Source organism: Salvelinus sp. IW2-2015, linkage group LG14, assembly GCF_002910315.2.
Source record: "Salvelinus sp. IW2-2015 linkage group LG14, ASM291031v2, whole genome shotgun sequence".
Taxonomy (NCBI): Eukaryota; Metazoa; Chordata; class Actinopteri; order Salmoniformes; family Salmonidae; genus Salvelinus; species Salvelinus sp. IW2-2015.
Window position 1 is genome coordinate 38,786,026 of NC_036854.1, and position 24,209 is coordinate 38,810,234.

Here is a 24,209-nt window from a genome sequence, read left to right on the forward strand (position 1 = left end):
GAGAGTATGCGGACACTGTCATCCATCCTTAGTCAACAACATCTCTTGAACTCACACACTGACTTGTTGAAACTTTTGTGTTCAATTATTGAAGATTTTGTATTGGATACAAACTACACTTCTGGGTTTCTCACCTTAGGACACAAAATGCTTACTATTACATAATAATATATTGCTTACTTATTGTAACACACCATCAAGAGTAAATCCAATAAGCATTTCTACTAGGATTTTTACTAGGATCATTTCTTCTCTGTCTTCTCTGCTTGTGAGAGGAGCTAGCTATGTGCAGGACCTATCTTTAGATTAGAGCTAGAAGAGTGAGTTGGAGAGGGTTCAGCTGGTTGCCATGGATACATTTTATATCTGCCTGAGGCTCCCAGGGCTGTAGTTAGTGTGAACGATGTGTGGATGTGGTGTTGAGTACTGCACTCTGTGAACAAGAGTTTATATGTAAAATTCCTCAACTGGTATAACAAGATTATTGGTGAAAGCAGATCAGTTAGCAGTTAACAGTTTGTGTTAACAATGACTGTAGGTGTAGTTGTGGGCGGCGTGTCCAACATTTACTGGCCGATTCAAAAACATTTTACCCTTACGGGAAACCCACATAATTTCACATGTGGAAAATCACATGATTTCACGTGTTAAATTACCACATGTTTTGCACATGTAAAATTGTATTTGACATGCAAAATTTCACGTGAAATCATGTGAAACCATGTGGTTTTCGAACACTTCACATGATGATATTTTATATGAAGTTTCACATGTGGATTTTCACTTGTGATCACATAACCTTTCACATCAGCCCCACCTACATGTACAGATGACCTCAACTAGCCTGTACCCCCGCACACTGACTCGGTACAGAGTTAATTTGATTTGACATGTGAAATCATGTGAAACCATGTGGTTTTGGAACACTTCAAATGTGATGATATCAAGTGTATATTTTTCACATGAGATTTCACAGGTGATGCCCTGCAAACAAAAATCAGTCATTAAGATGTCCTTGAAACATCACACAGTTTTCAACTTACATATTTGGTTACATTGAGTATGTTCATTTTTACAGTATTTATTATTCAATATGTGAAGAGGTTAAAATGGGATTTGAACTCTCAACCTCTTGGTTGACAGCATTCCGATCTTCCTGCTACACCACCATTTCTGGGTCAGTAACTCATTTCACATGCATTCCTACACTTTGGACTTCAAAGTCATTCTCGGATAAAACATGATAATATTCTCCACCATTTGACAATTATACAGAAAACACTCAAATTGCTGAAATAAGTCAATTAAATCAATGATGAGAGAATAGTCAGATTAACTGAGAACTAAAATAGCAGTGCAGATGTCACTCTTTTGCTAAGTGCAGAGATGTATTATAGGTACTGAATGTGGAGAGAACTTCTGAGAATGCTATTGACTTTGTGATGCAGCAGAAAGATCAGCGTATCCCAAATCCAGAGGTTGTGAGGTGAAATCCCACGGGGAGTTATATTGTACAAGTTCAGCACTAAGTGTTCACGTCAAATTGGTTAAAGATTTGTACACTTTTTTWAAAAGCTAAACAGCGTATCACTTACCTTAAAATATTGTGGGGAATATTYTATAATGGCGCCGGAGGGGATGCCTGACGTTTTATGTGTGCCTGTGCTATTGTGCTATTTTGTTTGTTTTTTCACATTGTTTGTAATTTATTTTGAACTTATTTTGTACTTAATGTTAATGCTACCGTCTCTTAATACCAAAATGAACTTCTGGATATCAGAACAGCGATTACTCTCCTCCAACTGGACGAAGATTCTTTTCTTTAATGAGTCCGAAGCGAAGGATATACTGCTTTCTGAAGGAACCGGCCCAATCCCCGTAATTTGCGTGAAGAAAAGACGGAGAAAGACGAGGGGCGTGGGTGTGTGTCTAATATTATTATTAATAATGTCTAATATTAAAGAAGTCTCGAGGTATTGCTCGCCTGAGGTAGAGTACCTTATGAAAAGCTGTAGACCACACTATCTACTAACAGAGTAGATAATGTACTCATCTATATTAGCCGTCTATTTACCACCACAAACTAATGCTGGCAGTAAGACCGCACTCAACTAGCTGTAGAAGACCATAAGCAAACAAGAAAATGCTCATCCAGAAGTGGRGCTCCTAGTGGCCGGGGCATTTAATGCAGGCAAACTTAAATCCGTTTTACCTCATTTCTAGATGCAACCAGAGGYYAAAAAAACTCTAGACCATCTTTACTCCACACACAGAGACACATATAAAGCTCTCCCTCGCCCTCCATTTGGCAAATCTGACCATAATTATATCCTCATGATTCCTGCTTACATGCAAAAACTAAAGCAGGAAGTAGCAGTGACTCTCTCAATACTGAAGTGTTCAGATGARGCGGATACTACGCTACAGGACTGTTTTGCTAGCACAGACTGGAATATGTTCCCAGGATTCATCCAATGGCATTGAGGAGTARARCACCTCAGTCATTGGCTTCATCAATAAGTGCGTRGACGACTTRGTCCCTACAGTGACAATACGTACATATCCCAACCAGAAGCCACTTTCAAGAAGCAGGACACTAATCTGGACGCTTACAAAAAATCCTGCTACACCCCCTCAGACGAACCATCAAACAGGCAAAGCGTCAATACAGGATTAAGATTGAATCGTACTACACCGGCTCTGACACTCGTCAAATGTAGCAGGGCTTGAAAACTATTACGGACTACAAAGGGAAACCCAGCCGCGAGCTACCCAGTGACGCGAGCGTACCAGATTAGCTAAATGCCTTTTATGCTCACTTTGAGGAAGCAACACTGAAGCATGCATGAGAGCACCAGCTGTTCCGGATGACTGTGTGATAACGCTCTCSYTAGCCGATGTGAGCAAGACCTTTAAACAGGTCAACATTCACAAGGCCACGGGGCCAGACGGATTGCCAGGACGTGTGCTCCAAGCATGCGCGGGCCAACTGGCAAGTGTCTTCATTGACATTTTCAAACTCTCCCTGACCGAGTCTGTAATACCCACATGTTTCAAGCAGACCACCATAGTCCCTGTACCCAAGGAAGAGAAGGTAACCTGGCTAAATGATTACCTCCCCATAGCACTCACGTCGGTAGCCACGAAGTGCTTTGAAAGGCTGGTCATATCTCACATCAACAGCATCATCCCGGATACCCTAGACCCACTCCAATTTGCATACCGCCCCAACAGATCCACTGCCCTTTTCCACCTGGACAAAAGGAACACCTATGTGAGAATACTGTTAATTCACTACAGCTCAGCGTTCAACACAATAGTGCCCACAAAGCTAATCCCTATGCTAAGGACCCTGTGACTAAACACCTCCGTCTGAAACTGGATCCTGGACTTCTTGACGGGCCGCCCCCAGGTGGTAAGGGTAGYCAACAACACGTCTGCCAAGCTGATCCTCAACACTGGGGCCCCTCAGGGGTGTGTGCTTAGTCCCCTCCTGTACATCCTGTTCACCTTACAACTGCGTGGCCCAACACAACTCCAATACCATTTCATTAAGTTTGCTGACGACACAACAGTGTTAGGCCTGATCACCGACAACAATGAGACAGCCTATAGGGAGGAGGTCAGAGTGGCAGTGTGGTGCCAGGACAACAACCTCTCCCTCAATGTGAGCAAGACAAAGAAGCTGATCATGGACTACTGGAAAAGGTGGGCCGAACAGGCCTACATTAACATCGAAGGGGCTGTAGTGGAGCGGGTCGAGAGTTTCAAGTTCCTTTGTATCCACATCACCAACAAACTATCATGGTCCAAACACACCAAGACAGTCGTGAAGAGGGCATGACAACACCTTTTCCCCCTCAGGAGACTGAAAAGATTTGGCATGGGTCCCCAGATCCTTAAAAGGTTCTACAGTGGCACCATCGAGAGCATCTTGACTGGTTACATCACCGCCTGGTATGGCAACTGCTCGGCATCTGACCATAAGGTGCAACAGAGGGTAGTATGTACGGCCCAGTACATCACTGGGGCCAAGCTTCCTGCCATCCGGGACCTATATATTAGGCGGAGTCAGAGAAAAGCCCAAAAWATTGTCAAAGACTCCAGTCTTTGTATATAGCCTCTTTATTGTAATTTTATTATGTTTTACTTTTGTTTATTTGGTAAATATTTTCTTAACTCTTTCTTGAACTGCACTGTTGGTTAAGGGCTTGTAAGCATTTCACGGTAAGGTCTACACCTGTTGTATTCGGCGCATGTGACAAATAAAGTTTGATTTGAAAACCCCCATACCATTTCATTACTCCCCTTACAAAAAAACTTGTGAAAGTTTTCACATGTTGAGCTGACATGTTTACATGTGAAAACAAAAGAGAAACATGTGAGGTTAATTGTTCACATGTGAAACCATTAAACAACACCTTTTCACATGTGAGGAGAATAACATGTTTTCACCTCACATGTGAATTGTAATTTCATATGTAGAAAACTTCACATGTGAAATAACATTTTCACTTTCACATGTGAAAAACTTTTACGTGAAAATGTACCTCTCACATATGAAATTGCAACATTCACATTTGAAAATAGAATTTTCAGTTTTCAAATGTTGTCACGTGTCATCTCACGGTATCCCATGTTGAAATGTTGCATCCCCATCTTGTCACATTTATTTCACATGAGATCATGTTTTCACGTGCTCAAATGTTTTCACGTGTAGCTTCATGTTAACACGTCACATTTACATTTCACATGTTATCACATTAACTTCACATAAGATCATGTGATCACGTGATATTTATTAGTTTTTCCTTGCTAATATTTTGCTGTCATTGCTGTAACCGAGTTGAGCTGGTTACACTGACCCCTCTCTCACTTTTATTACAGTTTGTATGTTCTGTTACACTAACATGAGTCTGGTATCTATGTCATTGTAGGAGTGTTACTGATGGAACACCATGTTGTATTGGTCCCCTACTACACTAATGGTAGTCTGGTCAGTGGCCACACTCAGACAGGACTCCTAACAACACAGCAGAGCAGAGTCTTTTGAAGCTCATTTTGGAGTGGAGTAATTTACTAATTGTGTGTCAGCACTGATGTCTGTGGATGTCCATCAGGGGCAGGAACAGCTGATCACACTAACATAGGGGCAGAGGGGTGAGGGACAGACTCACACTGACTGAGTGAAGAGGTTTAACATGTACCATTTATCATTGTGTTGCAGTAGTGTTGTTGAGATTGTATACAGTGTCTGTCTGTGTGTCTGTCTGTCTGTCTGTCTGTCTGTGTGTGTGTGTGTTTGTGGATGTGTGTGGTGTGTGTGTGTGTGTGTGGTGGTGTGTGTGTGTTGTGTGTGTGTGTGTGTGTGTGTGTGTGGTGTTGTGTGTGTGTGTGTGTGTGTGTGTGTGTGTTGTGGTGTTGTGTGTGTGTGTGTGTGTGTGTGTGTGTGTGTGTGGTGTGGTTGTGTGTGTGTGTGTGTGTGTGTTGTGTGTGGAATTGAGCCATTGTTTTGGCATTGGTATGCTGGCAGGCACATGGTTGAGCAGCTCCACTGTGACGGCTCATATGCAGCTGAGGGGCTGAGAGAGAGAGAGACAAGGAGCGAGAGCAAGAGCGAGAGCGAGCGAGCGCGAGCAGCGGCATTCCACTAGTCAGAGCTAACCCTATCTCAACCCCCAGCCTACCTGCTATCTTCTCACAGACAGTGATGCAGGATTCCACCACACTGTGCTGAGAGTGAGCTCCTTCTGCTTCTGACACACCACACAACACATCACACAACTCTCTTCTCAGCCAAACACAACCGGTGAGTCTCTACCTTTTCTGTGTTAGTTTTTCTGTGCTTATTGGGCTGTTCATTTTTGGCTTTTTGCTTGTTTCTAGTAGAAGTAGTAGCAGCATGTTTTCTGTGAGTGGACTTTTGGGATGGCTCATACTGTTAGCATCATAGGATTGCAACTGGTAGTATCCTGATTCTGTTCTTCAGTTTGGTTGAAATATAAAGACAACACAGCCTAACTGTTTCTCTGGTTCGTGAGGTGGCTAGCTAACTGCACTGTTGTTGTTCCTGGTATAAAAAGATCATGRCAAGGGGTCTCTTGATTGAGTAATCTTTTAATCTGTGTAATCCTGGACATTTGTGCTCCGCTGTCCGATTCTCCCCATGGGGGGTCTCTCAATCGTCTGTCAGTCTGGGCAMTAAGCAAAACACTTTCCTTTCTAGACACAATCTGAAAGCCCGAAGAGTCACCCTCGAACTAACTAACTGGACCAGATGTAACTAACATAGTTCCTCTCCACTTAGTAGTTTAGTAGTTTCTCTATCCATTTACTACTGGATGGGAGTGTCTTTACGTTTTAGTTAATGCTTTGTGGATATTGTCCATGACATGTACCCAGACACAAATACACTAAGAAAACATTAACACCCACACACACGCAAATGTGGCAAACAAACACACAAATCACCTCCTTACTCTGTACACCCACATACTGAATCTCATCACCGTAGAGAGATTCTGTAGTTGAGTGAAGAAAATGACTTCATGGAAACACTATTACACGGATTTTGGTACTGTTCTCATAGCCCAAAGAGCTATGAGGCCGTCATTGTAAATAAGAATTTGTTCTTAACTGACTTACCTAGTTAAATAAAGGTTAAAAAATGGAGGAAGGAAAGAGTGGTGGTATTCATGCAGGTTGAGATGATAAAGGGTGTACTGTAGTGTAAGGGACAGTCTACAGCCAGTGGTAAATGTACAAACAGTGTTCTTCATACTAGTTAACACGACATGTTGAAGCTGCAACATGCAACTTTTTGGGCAAACCCGACCAAATTCACATAGAAATGTGAGTTATAGATATYTCATTCTCATTGAACGCAAGTCTAAGAAGCGGTAGATCTGTTCTATGTGTGCTATTTTTATGCTCCCCATTCTTAAGTTCATTTTTTGCGTCTTTTACTTTCGGTTTGGTACACCAGCTTCAAACAGCTGAAAATACAATATATTTGGTTATGGAAAATATATTTCACAGCAGTTTAGATGGTACAGTGATTCTCTACACAATGATTGCTGATTTGGTCACATCAACTGAAACTATTCTAATTTTAGCAAGCAGAAAATGGCAGAGCGATTCCTGCATATTGCACCTTTAAGTACAGTACATTCTTAGAAAAAATGGTTCCAAAAGGGTTCTACCTGGAACCAAAAACGGTTCCTCAAAGGGTTATCCTATGGTGACATCCGAAGAATCCTTTAAAATTCCAGATAACACCTTTTTTCTAAGAGTGTACAGTACGCTACTGTATATGGGTCAGTGTATCGCCAGTGGATCATGTAAATATATCTACTGTATGTCCAGTTTCCATGCTAGAGGCAGATGCTAGAGGAGCTAGATTGGGAACCCTAACCCTTAATCCAGTGATCAGATTAGGGATGAGAGATTACAAGGTGTGTCTCTCTGGACTGTGACGGTGGCCAGTCTGAGATAGCTGGGGATCAGGTTATTGTGGCTAGAACACATCATTTAATAGAACACGCCTATCTCTCTCCTAACATTTATTCCAATTGAATGTATTATTGACCAACATGGCTGACATGATCTGCACATTCTAGAGCTTTGCAGGTCTATGACATCAACCTCTCTAGTGGATTATAGGACCTCTATGAGTCAACTGGCCTCTCACCATGCAGGCCCATCTCATTAGAGAATGTCAGTCTGTAACTATGGTTATACATCATTATAGAGGCATATAACTATGATTATAGATTATTATAGCGGCAGATAACTTGACATATTCGAATGAGCCCATGCTACACTGGACAAACAGTATGCTCACAAATGGGGCAAAACTCTAATTTAAAGGAACTTATTGTTTAACATTTGACTAGCTGTGTGCTTTGGTTACAGGTGTTCAATGTGATAATATACTGCATAGCTATTGTACAGACAATTAACCATTATGATATGATTTATAACAATATTTGGAAACCTAGTGGTACCACATTGCCAATAWTACTGTATATTAGCCAATTGTATTACATCAGATGTCTCCCTCCCTGTGGTTGCCGTATCTGATTGGCTGAGTAGTGACCAAGGGGTTAGGGGTTAAAGATCAGTGTGTACATGAGTGACATGTCGCTGGTGCTTTGTCTAGATCCTCTGTGCTCTTAGCAGCTACGTCACCTGCTGGAAACCTTCACCTCAAACAAGCCGCAACATACATATGCTGACATACACACACTCACACACACTGTGACTTGCTGGTAACAGTACAGCTGTGAGAGAGGTCTCTATTTTGAGCCTGGCTGGATCAGGGTAGAGAGGAGCACGCTATAGTGCCAACAGGTGGGGCGACGCTAACCGCCTCGACCTTCTGTAGCCTCCCTCTCTGTCCACGCTAGCTGTCTTGTCTTAGCTCCTGTAGGCTGCGGCTTCAGGTTATGAGGACAATAATGAAGCATGTGTGTGTTTGTGTGTGTGTGTCTCCCCAATTGGTAACGTGTGTGTGTAGGTGGGTTGAATGAGTGTGTAGGTGGGAGATGYAGGGATGCAATATAGGCCAGTGTGTATTTGCCGAAGGATGTTCATCTCCAGGTTGTGTATGTGTATGCTGGAGACATGTCTCTGTTTCAGCATACTGTATGTACAGTACAGTGTATGTGAGGTTACAGCTGTGACTAACACTGCACTCCTCTTCAGTCCCATATCGCCACCCACTCCTGCCTTCTCTCCATTTCCCAGTGTGTCTAATTCGCTGGTTATATAAGATCCATAGACATTGTGTATGGCAGGWTTTACATAAAGATCCTATAATTCAATAGAATTATTCAACATAATTGTGATTCTAGTTAATTCTATAGGCTTGCATTTCAACTGCTCCCATTACAGGCCTGAGTAGCATCGTCACATACAGATATAGCATTCTATAGAGCGCATCTCTGACAGGTCACATGGTCAGGAAGAATTCAAAGGCCTAATACCTATATGTGTCAACGCCTAATACCCACTTACACTGTGGGATATGTTTAGTCTGGACTGGTTTTCAGGGCATCGATCTGATAGCTAGTTAGGCTGAAACCAATCTGGTAGCCTAATGGTAACCTAATTACCAATCTAATATCCTACCCAGGCTAGGGCTGCAGGTTATCTGAAAGAACTACACTGTCACTGGATACTGGGGCCCAGAGTTCATCCTGGTCCGGTCACGTGGTCAGGGAAAACAAGTCGTGATGGAACACTGGTCCAGATATGAGTTATATGCTATAGAACAGGAAAATAGACCTGGGACACCAGGTGGGTGCAATTAATGATCAGGCAGAACAGKAATACTCCAGACCTCCAAGCACGGATTAAATACCTGCTATAGAGAAGAAACTGTTCCTGATATATGTTGAAGGTTATTAGGCTACAGAGGGGTCGGCGTCAGAACGTCTGTGTCTGATGTTGCTGCAATTAGTGTGGAGCACGGCAATAATTACGTTGAGAATACACACACTTTCACACACGTGCATGTGCGCGGACAAACACTCTCACACACACACTCGCACAAACGRGTGTACATACATGTAGGCACACTGGGCAGTACGTGCTGCATTGTTCATGTGTGTATGGAATGCATATGAAGTCTGCAGCCTTGTGGTATCATGATGTATTATATTTCATAGACATAGTGACAAGGCCCAGTTAAAGGTGGACACGGTGACATTTGAGTAATCCAGGTGCTAACTGAAATGTGAACTTCGCTACCACATAAATAAACTTTCTGGGTCATTTGACATGAGACTTCTCACTTTACCTCATATTTTGGGGATTTCAATTCATATCTGGAATATGTAGATAACATTCCCTATAATTGTGGATGCTGACATTCACAAAATGCTTCAAAATAGTGTCTAAAAGAATTGAACTCCTAGAGAAAATACATTTAAGCAATAGTGCATCGAAAAAAGGGTCAGCTTTAATAACAATCTGCAATGAACATAAGGGGAGACAGAGAGCTGGTTTCAAGCGCAGGGCGCAGCAGGTGTTTATTGCAAAGGACCACAGAAGGAGGCATGTAGCTGGGTCCAGGGGCAGGCAGAAGGTCATACACAGGGGGTCCAAAAGGGCAACAGTACSGGCACGGAAAAGGCTAGTAAAGTAGTCCACGAGATCAGGTAGATCATTCACAGGAAAACCCAGTGCTCTGAAAGACGTGTGTCACAAAACAAACAATACCTCAGTGATGGGATGCAAAGAAGTGAACTAAATAGTGTGGGATAATGACATACAGGTGTGTGAACAGGTGATTAGAATTCAGGTGATTGGGATCTGGAGAGTGAGCTGAGTTCAGGGAATCTAGGTGTTTGAGGGTGTGAGTTGGAAGCAGACGTTACAGTACCCCCCCTCCACGGGCGGCTCTTAATAGCCTAGGAAGCTGAGCAGGGGGCCTCCCCCAGGGGAGTGGAGCTGGGTGGTCAGGACAGTTACTTTGGAAAGCCAGGATCATGGCTGGGTCAAGGATGTCCTGGACGGGGACCCAGGACCGTTCTTCGGGTCCGTACCTCTCCCAATCCACCAGGTAGTGGATGTCACCCAGGTGCTTGGAGTCAAGGAGGGCTCGGACGGAATAAGCCGATGCACCGCCAACGTCAAACGGAGGGGGTGCGCCACAGGAGGATGGAGAGGGCTGTAGCTCACAAGCTTGAGAAGGGACACATGGAAGGATGAGGAGATCCGGTAATGGCGGGGCAACTGGAGACGGTAGGTGACAGGATTGATGCGGTGTGTTATTTTGAACCAATGAACCGGGGACTGAACRTTTTGCAYGGGTCACGAAGCCGGATGTCCCGGGTAGAGAGCCACACCCGTTGCCCAGGGTGGAAGTGTGGAGTAGGTCGGCGACACCGGTCAGTGAACCGTTTCTGGGAGAGGGAAGCGTGATGGAGGTGCCGATTTGCGGTCTCCCAAACCTGCTTGCTCCGTCGAAACCACTCATCTACGGCAGGCACAGTTCTGGGCTCTGTCTCCCATGGGAACACGGGGGGTTGGTATCTTAGGACACTGAAAAGGAGTGAGATGGAGTGAGGAATGCACCAGGGAGTTCTGTGCGTACTCAGCCCAGGCTAGATAGCGACTCCACTCGTGTGGTTGGTGGGTGCAGTYATGGCGAAGGTACTTCTCTATTTCCTGATTCAGGCTTTCCGTCTGCCCGTTGGTTTGGGGATGGTAWCCCGAGGATAGGCTGATGGAGACCCCCAGTCGGTCGCAGAAGGCTCGCCCCACCCTGGAGACGAACTGGGGTCCCCGATCCGAAGCGATGTCTTCCGGGATCCCTTACAGATGAAACACCTGTTGGAACATGGACTCAGCATTTCCATGGCATTAGGTAGATGCGGAAGGGGGATGAGTCGGCACATCTTCCATTACAACTAAAATAGTCATGAAGCCCGAAGAGTCCGGCAGATCTGTGAGGAAATCCATGGCAATGTGGTACCATGGTCGGTGTGGTGTAGGCAAAGGCTCAAGCTTACCGGTAGGTAGTTGGCAAGGGCTCTTTGCCCAAGCACAGACGGGACAGYAAATAACGTAATCTCAGACGTCGGCTGTTAGGGATGACCACCAGAACTTGTGTGTCAGTAACTCTGTGGTTCGGGTGATTCCGGGATGGCCAGAACTCAGCGAGGTATGGCACCACTGTATTAGTTGGTGTCTGACGGACGCAGGTCTTGCCTGCAGGGGTGTCGGGAGGTGCTGGGTCATGGCGTAGGGCCTCTTGGACAGATGCTTGGATTTCCCACTGTATGGGTCCCACGACAGAAGCTGGAWGGGCTCGGGAGCTGGGCTGAGGAAGTGGCGTCAAATAGACYGGATAAGGAATCAGCCTCCACATTTTTCTTGTGCTGGTGAAGTTGAATCGGGTGAAGAATYCCCAGCGAGCCTGTCTGGGGTTGAMCTCTTAGCACTTCTTAAGTACTCCAAATTGCGATGGTCGGTAAGGACAAGGAATGGGTGACGAGCTCCCTCTAACCAGTGGCGCCACTCTTCAATGGCCAGCTTAATGGAGATGAGCTCTCGGTTCCCAACATCATAGTTCTTCTCATCGGGTGACAGTTTCTTGGAAAAGAAGCCACATGGGTGTAATTTGGGAGGTGTCCCGACCCGCTGAGAGAGAACCGCTCCCACGCTGACCTTGGATGCATTCACCTCCAGAACAAAAGGAAGGGTAGGATTTGGCTGCCTAAGGGTGGGTGCAGAGGTGAAGAGGCGTTTCAAGGTCTCAAATGCATTAAGGGCGGTGTCAGTCCATTGGAGAGTACGGGTTTTTTGACTGGTGAGAGCTGAGAGGAGCGGTTGTGCTGTTACAGTTTCGGATGAACCGGCGGTAGTAGTTGGAGAATCSTAGGAAACATTGTAGTTCCTTTACGGTGGTAGGTTTGGGCCAGTTAAGCACGGCCGTGACTTTGCCTTCGTCCATGTTGACCCCTCCTGGTGTCAGCAGAAACCCTAGGAAGGTTACCGTAGTAACGTGAAAGGCGCTCTTCTCAGCCTTGACATAAAGATGGTGGTCCTGTAGGCGTTGGAGGACCTGTTGCACATGKAAATGTCTTCGCAAGGGAGTGAGAGTAGATCAAGATATTAATGTACGCGATAAAGAACTGGRTGATCATGTCCTGGAAAACTTCATTCATGAAGACTGGAAGACTGCGGGAGCATTGGTGAGACTGTAGYGCATAACCAGGTATTCGCAGTGACCCCTAGCGGTGATGAACGCCGTCTTCCACTRATCCCCACTTCGGATATGGACCAGGTTGTAAGCACTACGTAGGTCCAGTTTGGAGTAGATGGTAGCCTGTCCAWCRTTTTCTAGTGCAGCCGGAATCAGAGGAAGAGGGAAGCGATTCTTGATGGTAAGGTCATTGAGGGGTTGGTAATCTAAGCAGTGACGGAGACTACCATGCTTTTTMTTTACAAAAAAAGAAACTGGATGCAGCCGGAGACGTGGATGGACGGATGAATCCCATTGCGAGAGCCTCTCCTATATAGGTGTCCATAGCCTCATTCTCAGGGATGGACAAGGGGTAGGTCCGACCCTTAGGCGGCGATGCCCCAGGAAGGAGGTCGATCGCGCAGTCCTCCTGGTGATGAGGGGGCTTGATGGACGCCTTTTTCTTGCTGAAGACACTCAGGAACTGGGCATATACAGMTGGGATGTGGGTTYGAATGGCAGACCCCGATCCTTCTATAGAGGTGGCTCGACAGGATAGACTGAAGCAGTTTTTAAAACAAGCGGGAGACCATGACAGGAGTTCCCCTTGCCGCCAGGAGATGGCAGGGTCGTGAAGGCTTAGCCAGGGGTGAGCAAGGATGAGGGGTTCTTTAGGCGAAAACAACACCATTAACTTAATGACCTCTGAGTGAAGGAGGTCAATSTGAAGGGTGGTACTTTCGGTCATGCGAGTCACAAGACCAGTTCCGAGAGGTTGTCCGTCCAGCGCATTAATCCTAAAGGGAGGATTAACAGGGATTAGCTTGACCCTTAACTGTTGTGCCAATTGTTCATCAATGAAATTTCCTGCAGCCCCCGAGTCCACTAGTCCCTCCACTAACTGAGTGACCCCATTAGCAGAAAGAAGAGCCAGGATCCCAAACTGCCTTCAGGTAATATTCAAAAACGTAGAGATGCTTACCCGGGCAGAAGTTGAGCAGTCYTGGTCACCCCTTRGTGGAGGGKAAATTGGACAGCTATTGAGTAGGRGGTTACTCTTYCCACAATAGAGGCACAGGTTTMTARGTGACCTCCGGCGTCTCTAGGCAGYCGTGAGAGGGGCACGGCCGAGTTGCATGGGTTCGGGGCTATTGGACCGTGGTGGATGAGAGAAAGGCGTGGAAGACTCGCAGGCCATGGGCAACTGTATAGGTCTGCGGTCCACCAGTAGGTTGCCAATGGATATGGACATCCGGGTGTATTGGTTTAGATCTGTTAAATCTCATCTGCAGGCCAGTTCGGTCTATAACTCCCAATTAAGACCCCTCCGGTAGACTGTAAGGAAAGCTGGTTCACTATATCCACTGCGGGCAGCCATGGTARGGAACTCAAGGGCATACTCAGTGGTGGATCGACGGCCCTGCTGCAGCTCACATAACAGGTCCCCTTCGTGACGACCTGAAACTGAATGGTCGAACACCTCCTTGAAGAGGGCGTGGAAACGTGATTCAGAGGACAGATCAGAACTTTGAGRGGCCCACAGGGCTGTGACCCAATCCAGAGCTTTGCCTGTGAGTAGGGAGATGACGAAGTCCACCCTGTCTTTGTCAGAGGTGAAGTCAGCAGGGTGACGGTCTATGTACAGGTTTTTCTGCATGAGAAATACTTGACATTTCCCTGGGGAGCTGTTGTATTTATTAGGCATGGATATGGGGGGAGATGAACAAGAGGAAGCTGTGGCACCTGATATGGGTGAAACAGGAGGTTCAACATGAATGGAATGGCGAAGGAGGTCGTAGAGTTCATCAATTTGTCCCTCCTGTCGAGCCAGACGAAACTGCAGCTCCGCTGAATCCATCTGTCATTTTTGGTGAGGTATTCTGTAATGAACACAAGGGGAGACAGAGAGCTGGTTTCAAACACAGGGCACAGAAGGTGTTTATTACAAAGGACCACAGGAGGAGGCAGGTAGCTGGGTCCAGGGGCAGGCAGAAGGTCATACACAGGGGGTCCAAAAGGGCAACAGTGCCGGCAGGGAAAAGGCTAGTAACGTAGTCCGGGAGATCAGACAAAAGGTAGATCATTCACAGGAAAACCGGCGCTCTGAAAGACGTGTGTCACAAAACAAACAATACCTCACAGTGATGGGGTGCAAAGAACTGAACTAAATAGTMTGTGATAATGACATACAGGTGTGTGAACAGGTGATTAGAATTCAGGTGATTGGGATCTGGAGAGTGAGCTGRGTTCAGGGYATCTAGGTGTTTGAGAGTGTGAGRTGGAAAGTGGGCTGGAKAGTGAGCTGCGTTCAGTGGACCTATGCGTTTGAGGGTGTGAATTGGAAGCAGACGTTACACAATCAGATGCTTTTGGAAAGCTGGATACTGTAGATAGATGGATAGACGGACGGACGGACAGACAGACAGACAGATAGAGTGCCTTCGGAAAGTATTCAGACCCCTTGACTTTTTCCACATATTGTTAAATTACAGCCTTATTCTAAAATAAAAATGATCCCTCAGCAATCTACACACAATACCCCATAATGACAAAGTGAAAACAGGTTTTCTAAATTTTGGCAAATGTATTAAAAATAAAAACAGAAATACCTTATTTACATAAGTATTGAGACCCTTTGCTATGAGACTCAGAATTGAGCTCAGGTGCATCTGTTTAATGGATAATCCTTGAGATGGCAGTGCATGTTCGAGCAAAAAGGCCATGGGGTTGTCCGTAGAGCTTCCGAAACAGGAATTGTGTCGAGGAACAGATCTGAAGAAGGTACCAAAACATTTCTGCACCATAAAGGTCTCCAAGGACACAGTGGCCTCCATCATTCTAAATGAAAGAAGTTTGGAACCACCAAGACATTCCTAGGCTGCTGCCGCCAAACTGACAAATCGGGGGAAGGGCCTTGTCAGAGAGGTGACCAAGACACCGATGTCACTCTGACAGAGCTCCAGAGTTCCTCTGTGGAGATGGGAACCTTCCAGAAGGACAACTATCTCTGGAGCACCTCCACCAATCAGGCCTTTATGGTATAGTGGCCAGACGGAAGCCACTCCTCAGTTAACGGAACATTACAGCAAAAGGCACCTAAAGTTTCTCAGACCATGAGAAACAAGATTCTCTGGTCTGATGGAACCATGATTGAAACACTTTGTTCTGATTGCCAAGCATCACATGTGAAGAAAACCTGGCACCATCCCTACGGTGAAGCAGGTGGTGGCAGCATCATGCTGTGGGGATATTTTTCAGCGGCAGGGACTGGGAGACTAGTCAGGATCGGAAGCAAGATGAACGGAGCAAAGTACAAGAGAGATCTTGATGAAGTCCTGAGTGCCTGGAGCAGGTTCTCTGACTGGGGCGAAGGTTCACTTCCAACAGGACAAAGACCCTATGCACACAGCAAAGAACAATGCAGGAGTGCTTTGGGACAAGTTCTGAATGTCCTTGAGTGGCCCAGCCAAGAGCCAGATTTTGAACCCGTCGAACATCTCTGGAGAGACCTGAAAATAGCTGTGCAGCAATGCTCCCATATCCAACCTGACAAAGCATAAGAGGATCTGCAGAGAAGAATGGGAGAAAACTCCCCAAATACAGGTTGTCCAAGCTTGTAGCATCATACCAAGAAGACTCGCGGCTGTAATCATTGCAATAGGTGCTTCAGCAAAGTACTGAGTAAAGGGGTCTGAATTTTTATGTAAATGTGATTTTTAGTTTTATTTTTATAAATTGGCAAAAAATAAGTTTAAAGTGGTTTTGTCAGTATGGGGTATTGTGTGTAGACTGATGAGGATTTTTCTTTCTTATCCATTTGAATAAGGCTGTAACGTGACAAAATAATTACACAAATGGGCTGTAGATAGATAGATAGATAGATATAGGAATGGTTTTAAATGAATGGAGCCCTGCCATAGACATGTGGGAGAGGAAATCTGTCCTTCGGCCTGTGAGGATATCTGGCCAGATACTTGGCCATTTAGCCATCTGTCTTCAGACGGAGAGAGAAATTAAGCCAAGGCCTCCACACACCTTATAAATCACACATCATATTTCTCTGGTTTCAACACGACTCTCAGCACCCGTTATTTCTATCTTAAGTTTCTGTGGTTTCAGAGGGAGCTTGCTACTAATGTGCCTTTTGAATACTGGGACACTATTTGCAGTTCCTCGGTATACATGAGACTAAACCAGTCCAGTTCAGCTCTAATTTCTGCACAGTTTATTATGACAGTCATATTGAACATTGTCTATTGTTACCAAATGATGCAATAGTAGGTATAATACAACAATAACCATATGTGCTCTCCTTTTCTTATACAGTAGTAATGGCTGGAAATAAAATAGCTATGTTTGGCCTGTGAGAAAGTCACTCAGTGTTGATTCTATTTAAATCTCTTCAAGGACACTAAATGATTGTTTTAACATCCCTTCCCTTTGGGGCATGTCAATTAATGTATTTCTAGTATATTCTATTATTCTGTCATTGTTTGTTTGGAACTCAATGCCATTGGAGGCTGCTGCCCTGCCTTTCAATGGAACATGTTGTCAGGCAGCCATGCTATCTGATCCTGGCTGGGTCCATAGCTCAGGGATGTTATTTGAATGCCCCCTAACCTTGGAGTCCTGCCCTGACCTGCTTGAGGAAATATATATCCTGCCTCCTGATGTGTTGATTTGAAGAGGGACAGAGTGAGCTGACTCCGCACAATTAGTAACAGATCAACATTAAATCACATGTGATAAACCCAGAGCTGAGCTGACTCATGATAGACAGCATGCAGGTAGAGCTCACAGCTCACTTTATCTTGAGGGGGATACTTTAACAATAAGGTAGGAGGGGCTGTAGTACATGACGCAAAGAGATGTGCCTGGAAACAGCTGCTCAATATGACACTTTAGTAGTTTATCTCTTTAAACACCCTATGGGCCGGTTTCCCAGACACAGATTAAGCCTAGTCCTTAAYACTAAACCCAGAGGTGCCTTATTGCTTTTATAAAACGGTTACCAAATATGACTGAAGTTTTTCCTGGTCAGGTGACATGGTGAAGAAAAACTCTGGGATCTTGCTATAGTTGATCATACAATGATGTCACGTCTCGGCACAACATACTTACTTTACAAGTTATTATCATCAATCCAACTTCAATTCAGATTGAAGTGTCACATGGACAAAAGCTATATTTTCCCCCGTTAGTTTACTACATAACAGCACAACAGCCTTGGGGTCAAGTTAAATACCTCATAGGTCATAGTACAACCTGTCAGTCTCTCTCTCTGTTTGCATGGTGGGTGCCATGTCCTCTTTATCTGCAGTTATTTACCGTGATCACATCACGGTGCATGTAAAAAATCTAGTAACGCTATGTCAGATTCCATACACAGCCCAGAGAGGCGAGTGTGTCTGCCTAACTGCCTGCCCCATCCCTTTTTAAACCAACCCCTCGCCTGGATAACTRTGCCATGTGACGTGTCACAGAGACATGCCTGTTATCCCAGTTGGCCTTGGTTTGGGCTTAGCCCTCGAACCCTTCCTGGTGACACACACCCTCCTTCACAGGCTTCCTCACACATACTCCCTCCCTTCCTCCTCAGACCCAGGCCCAAGCAGATACACTCCTGTCACATGCTTCCAGGCCAACTCTGTTCTGTTCTCTCCAGCCTGCTGTCACCATCACATCACTGCCTTCTGTCTCTGTCACAGACCCTGCCAGGCCAGGCATACTAACTCTCTCTATCTTTCTCTTTGTTTATGCCCCCCCCCCCTCTCTCTCTCTCTCTCTCTCAACCATACATACACACAGACACATGCACACACATGCGCTCTCACAAATTCTCTTTCTCTCACACTCTCCTATACACTTCCGGGTAACGCTCTCGCTCCTCTCTGTGTTTCAGGGTCAGTATGGAGGAGGCCGACCTGTTGAAGGAGCGGCTCCAGGCCATAACGGTAAAGCTACAAAACAATACATCTTTATTGTTCCATTACACAGAGACAACAGACATTTGATAATTTTTTGCTGTCGCAGTACCCAAATGATTCTATTCATGTGAAAGAAAGAMTGGTGTTTCTGAAAGCTACACATTTGAATAGGTCAGAGGCATTTATGAAGCTATTTGTGTTGTGATGATTCTGCAAATGAGAATGGATGGCAACGGTATCTAGTAGCTGTGAAAGAGAGCTAGGAAATCATCAGGATATCTTGTTTTAGAAATGAAGGTCAAACACTTAGTGTCAGGAAGTGAGAGTAAGCTCATCACTTCAGTTCAGTATGTAGTCTAAGAGATCTATAGACCTGATCTCTTTCCTAGTCTGATTTTCCTGTCTGGCTGTCTTCACGCTTCACTGATTTSAGGAAACTTGCTTCGCTCTAGCTGTGCATCCACAGAGCTAGCTGTCAGTAGACTAGACTTCATCTGGGATATCCATTCTCCCTGGGGCTTAGTAATACAAGGATCAAACATGGGACTATTAATAGACAACAATATGTCTGACCACCACACTTTACATTACAGATGTGTCTATGCAGTTATATCTTTTCTACAAAAATGAAGACAGACAGGCATTATTTCTCTTTGATAATGCTTACAACCATTAGAAAATAAGCATTACATCTTCTGATCTAATGTATGAAGTACTGTGTGGTTCTACACACCCAAAATATGATGGATTAAAAACAACCCAATTTGGGTTCTTTGGTAACACAGCGTTGGATGAATATTGGACAGAACACACGGTGGGTTATTTTGACCGAGCTAGTTGGAATTCCTGAATAACCCAATATGTTGGGTTTTTGGGATTAAGTAAACATTGGTTAATTTAAGCATCAGTTGGGTCTTTTTTTGTTTCATGCTTGGTTCACATAGCAGCTGGGTCTTTTTTAATGTAATCCTTAGGTTATTTTCAGGAGACCTGGCTTATTAGGGGTGTGGAGTTCAGATAGATCTTATTACACCTCCAGGCTTCTGATCTCAAGAACCCAGCACCAATAACCCAGCATCAACAACCCAGCACCAATAACCCAGCACCAATAACCCAGCACCAATAACCCAGCACCAATAACCCAGCCATCAAACAACCCATCACCAATAACCCCATCAACAACCAGCACCAATAACCCAGCACCAATAACCCAGCACCAATAACCCAGCACCAATAACCCAGCACCAAGAACCCAGCACCAATAACCCAGCATCAATAACCCAAACCTGCTCTTTTTAAAGAACAGATCGCAACGAAGTGACCCAACGCCTGTACCCAGCAGTTGGGTCAACCAAACAATCCAACCATACAGGGTAGGCCTATACGCATAGGGGCGGTTTCCTAGACAGAGCCATTGAAATAGTGTTTAAGTGCAGGACTAGGCTTAATCTGTGTCTTGGAAACCAACCCAAAGGGTATTTATAGAGAGAAACTGCTAAACTGTTATATTGAGCAGATGGACACTGTGGACAGGTTGTATCTGACTTGCTATGATGTCACAGGCATCTCCCTGCTTGATTGGATACAGTGGGGAGCTGGGACCTTCCCATTGGTTGGAATAGCCATGACTAGCTGTAGATTAATTTAAGTCTATGAAATGACAAAAACAGGTGGAATCTCTCCATTGACAAAGCCATGCTTGAATGTCTTCACAGGAGAAAAGAAGAGTCCAGGACGACATCGCAAAAAAAAGGAGACAAATTGAGGAGGAAAAATTAAAACTCCAATGTTTGAAGGTACGTTTTAGTACAAACTGTAATTTACAGTGCACTCGGAAAGTATTCAGACCCCTTGACTTTTTCCACATTCTGTTAAGTTACAGCCTTATTCTAAATTTTCCACATCAATCTACACACAATACCCCATAATGACAAAGTGAAAACAGGTTTTTAGAAATTTTGGCAAATGTATTAAAAACAAAAAACATAAATACCTTATTTACATAAGTATTCAGATCCTTTGCTATGAGACTCACAATTGAGCTCAGGTGCATCCTGTTTCCATTAATAATCATTGAGATGTTTCTAGAAACTGGATTGGAGTCCACCTGTGGTAAATTCAATTGATTGGACATGATTTGGAAAGGCACACACCTGTCTACATAAGGTCCCACAGTTGACAGTGCATGTCAGAGCAAAAACCAAGCCATAAGGTCGAAGAAATTGTCCGTAGAGCTCCGAGACAGGGTTGAGTCGAGGCACAGATCTGGAGAAGGGTACCAAAAATGTTTTGCAGCATTGAAGGTACCCAAGAACACAATGGCCTCCATCATTCTTAAATGGAAAAAGTTTGGAACCACCAAGACTCTTCCTAGAGGTCGCCGCCCAGCCAAACTGAACAATCAGGGGAGGAGTGTTTTGGTCAGGGAGGTGACCAAGAACCCGATGGTCACTCTGACAGAGCTCCAGAGGTCCTCTGTGGAGATGGGAGAACCTTCCAGAAGGACAACCATCTCTGCAGCTCTCCACCAACCAGGCCTTTATGGTAGAGTGGCCAGACAGAAGCCACTCCTCAGTAAAAGGCATATGACAGCCCGCTTGGAGTTTGCCAACAGACACTCAAATGAAGATTCTCTGGCCTGAATGAACTCTTTGGCCTGAATGCCAAGCGCCACGTCTGGAGGAATCCTGGCACCATCCCTACGGTGAAGCATGGTGGTGGCAGCATCATGCTGTGGGGATGTTTTTCAGCGACCTGGACTGGCCGACTAGTCAGGATCGATGGAAAGATGAAAGGAGCAAAGTACAGAGAGATACTTGATGAAAACCTGCTCCAGAGCACTCTGGACCTCTGATTGGGGTGAAGGTTCATCTTCCAACAGGACAATGACCCTATGCACACAGGCATTTCTGGAGAGACCTGAAAAGACCTGTGGAGCGACCTTCCCCATACAACCTGACAGAGCTTGAGAGTATTTGCAGAGAAGAATGAGAGAAACTCCCCATATACAAGTGTGCCAAACTTGTAGCGTCATACCCAAGAGGACTTGAGGCTGCAATCACTGCCAAAGGCACTTCAACAAAGTACTCAGTAAAGGGTCTGAATACTTATGTAAACATTATATTTAATTTATTTTTTATACATTTGCAAAAATGTCTAAAAACCWGTTTTTTCATTGTCATTATGGGGTATTTTGTTTAGATTGATGAGATTTAAATAAAATATATTTTTTTAGAATAAGGCTGTAATGTAATGTGGAAAAGGTCAAGGGTTCTGAATACTTTACGAATGCACTGTATATTGTTAAAAACCTAGTGTATGTGCATTTTATCTGAAGTCAAAAAGAATGGAATGGAATTTAAATATCAACGCGGTCATTGGGGACACACACAACAGTTGTTGAGTTACAACACTATAGTTCATGGTGTAACATAGTCTATTGATGGTTTCCCCAAATAGAAAAAGGCCCTTCGAGAGCAATGGCTGATGGATGGGCTGAGCCCTCAGAGTGAGGAGGACCAGGAGGCCACCAAACTACAGGCCCAGGGCGACCAGGAGCAAACCCTATTACTGCAGAGTAACATTGACAGGTACATCTTAGAATGGGATGAAGTGTGTGTGTGTGTGTGTGTGTGTGTGTGTGTGTGTGTGTTGTGTGTGTGTGTGTGTGTGTGTGTGTGTGTGTGTGTGTGCTGTGTGTGTGTGGTGTGTGTGTTAGTGCGTGTTCTTATACACATCTAGATGTGTATAAGAGACAGATAAACAGTAGGCCGGAGCGATTAAGTGAAATCTTACTTTTATTCAGTTATTAAACAACTAATTGACTGACGTCGATTTAATTACTTGAGAGAAATTCCATAGAGAGAAATCATGTCAAGCACGTGAGACATCGCATCAAGAACGAACTGTGGCACGCTGTAGGGAGTTTTTAATAGGGAAATATTCAACTTAGTTCAGCGTATAAAACGTGGTTAAACCCATTAACGAGTTTTAAACAATAAGTTAGGTAACAATCTGATTCCTTAAAGTAGTGGAAGACTATAGTACACTCTAGGAAAAAAGGGTTCCAAAAGGGTTCTTTGGCTGTCACCATAGGAGAACCCTTTTCGGTTCCAGGTAGAACCCTTTTTGGTTCCAGGTAGAACCCTTTTTGGTTCCAGGTAGAACACTGTTTGGTTCCAGGTAGAAGTCTTTTGGGTTCCATGTAAAACCCTCTGTGGAAAGGGTTCTACCTGGAACCAAAGGGGGTTATTCAAAGGGTTCTTCTATGGGGACAGCCAAAGAACCTTTATAGGTTCTAGATAGCACCTTTTTTTCTAAGAGTGTACAGGAGCCACGTGTACCATTTGTGTGCCTTCCAAAATGTTCTTTGGGTGATTGAACGTGGTACAAGTGAGACGTTGTATGACGTCTTTATATTCAAAAGCATGTCATCTAGATGTTGAGTTGATCAACCTATATACCATGACATCTCATGATTTTCTCTGTTTAACCAGAAACGGGTCATGCTTCTGGTAAATCCCCAATAGCACATCTGGGATAGGTCCCACTATTACGTCAAAATGTTCAAGCCGAGATAAAATACTGGGGCCTTTAATTCCTTTTACAGCTTTCCCAGACTATGTTGCTAAATCTATAAATAAATTACTCTAAGACTGATTTCTGAGTTGACAGTTTTCCTCAAAAGGATATGCCCTTTTCCCTTTGGTATTACAATACCTTTATGGATACAAAAAGAGCAGCAAATTTGCCATTAAACTGTTTAAAGTTTTGAAGAAGAGGTCTGGCAGCTGTGTAACTGACTAAAATTAAAGGAAAGATTTTGTTAGTCACAATTTCACCTTCAGGATTTTTCAAAAGGTTTCAAGCACGTGTTAATGTGTTGCATTTGGGGCTCAAACCATAAACCACAGAGAAGGACGTGTTTGTTCTCAGATATACAGGAAGCTCATTAACAATACGAAGATGTGGTCAAATGCTAAAAAAATACGAGGATTTAAAATTTGGAACTCACAACTGAAGGGACAGATTATCGGGAGAATTTAGAGGCGACGGTTCCTTAGAAATCTTCCCATCATATACTGTACATTATCTATAGAAGACTGGTTCTCTTTAACTATCAAATCTAAGCTCCTGCAACATATTCTGAATTTGCTCTTCTAAAGGCAAATYTATATTTTTTAAATACCGTCTTTGTCTTTCCGATTTTTCGATTGCCGTCTCACAGCTCCTGCAATGCACCTTAAAATCAGAATGTCCCACCAAGACAACAATTCTCACACATGTAGTGAATTTCCATGTACTGTTTCGAGACACTAACGGAATTACTCCCACCCACAAGATTCATGATGATGTCCTCTTGGCAATCATTGGTCAAACTATACTTCAATTTTACAGACAGAAGTAGAAGTTCATTTAGTTCTTAAGTCTGTTTGGGCTCCGTGTCTGTCTCAGTCATCTGGGACTAGATCATCTTCTGAGTTGTATTGAAGACCATCTGCCTCAGAACAAAGATCTGGATGAGGATGAAGGCCATCCACATGGGTCGGTCCAGCACAGCCCGATTGATGTSCACCCAAATTGTTTTG

The 24,209-nt window shown here is 44.4% G+C and overlaps 1 protein-coding gene across 1 annotated transcript in view; it reads left to right on the top strand.

The window, feature by feature from the left end:
• Positions 1-5,590: 5,590 nt before the first annotated feature.
• The window catches only part of palmdb (palmdelphin b), a 39,155-nt gene continuing 20,536 nt past the window's right edge, over positions 5,591-24,209 (top strand). Inside the window, exons 1-4 of the mRNA XM_024000175.2 lie at positions 5,591-5,809; positions 18,597-18,648; positions 20,337-20,417; positions 22,081-22,211. Of these exons, the coding sequence (XP_023855943.1) occupies positions 18,604-18,648; positions 20,337-20,417; positions 22,081-22,211 (257 nt within the window). The 5' untranslated portion in view covers positions 5,591-5,809; positions 18,597-18,603. The remainder of the gene's footprint in view (positions 5,810-18,596; positions 18,649-20,336; positions 20,418-22,080; positions 22,212-24,209) is intronic.